Genomic DNA, 671 nt, shown 5'->3' with positions numbered 1-671 from the left:
TAATTATATAATTTATTATATAATATATAAAGTTTTAAATATGATTTGTCATATATAATGATTATATATACACACATACAGATATAAAAATCAAGTGTGTACATAAATGTGTACATATATATATATATATATATATATACATGCATAAATGCACAAATACACACACGCACACAAACACATATATAATTGTAATAAATAATATAAATGTATAAATACATGTATACCATAAATTATATACAATTTTAAAACTATAAATATTATAAAAATTAAATAATATTTTGAAATATTTCTAAAACAATGAAAAGCTATGATGTGAAATGAATTATGTCAGATTCTGCACTATTTCTACGTCATTAATCAACAGCTAATTCGTGACACTTATTGTATCAAGTGACTCCTTTGTACTGACAGCTATATAGCTACATACTTTATATACACAGCTATATATAGCTATACCTATATATTTCATAAACTGAATTAAACTATTCATACCTGCTGCAGTAGTGTAGTGGTGTAGTCACTTTTCATCAGGTTATTGATCGACTCAAATAAACTTTTGAGAGATTCCTCAAACTCGGCCTGTTCCTTCCCTTCATACAATCTGACGAAAGAGAAAGAAAGAACACTTGTGAGCAGTGCAATACATTTCACATATCCATCATCACACATTC

At 26.1% G+C, this 671-nt stretch overlaps 1 protein-coding gene across 1 annotated transcript in view; it reads right to left on the bottom strand.

Moving 5' to 3' along the window:
• Positions 1-486: 486 nt before the first annotated feature.
• LOC107731350 (dedicator of cytokinesis protein 2-like) overlaps positions 487-671 on the bottom strand; it is a 45,047-nt gene continuing 44,862 nt past the window's right edge. The window contains exon 25 of the mRNA XM_016542404.1: positions 487-590. Within this exon, the coding sequence (XP_016397890.1) occupies positions 487-590 (104 nt within the window). The remainder of the gene's footprint in view (positions 591-671) is intronic.

The sequence above is a fragment of the Sinocyclocheilus rhinocerous genome, unplaced genomic scaffold (genome assembly GCF_001515625.1).
Source record: "Sinocyclocheilus rhinocerous isolate Xijiao unplaced genomic scaffold, SAMN03320098_v1.1 scaffold939, whole genome shotgun sequence".
Lineage (NCBI taxonomy): Eukaryota > Metazoa > Chordata > Actinopteri > Cypriniformes > Cyprinidae > Sinocyclocheilus > Sinocyclocheilus rhinocerous.
The sequence above is the reverse complement of the archived record's forward strand: the minus strand, read 5'-3'. Positions and strand labels throughout refer to the sequence as shown.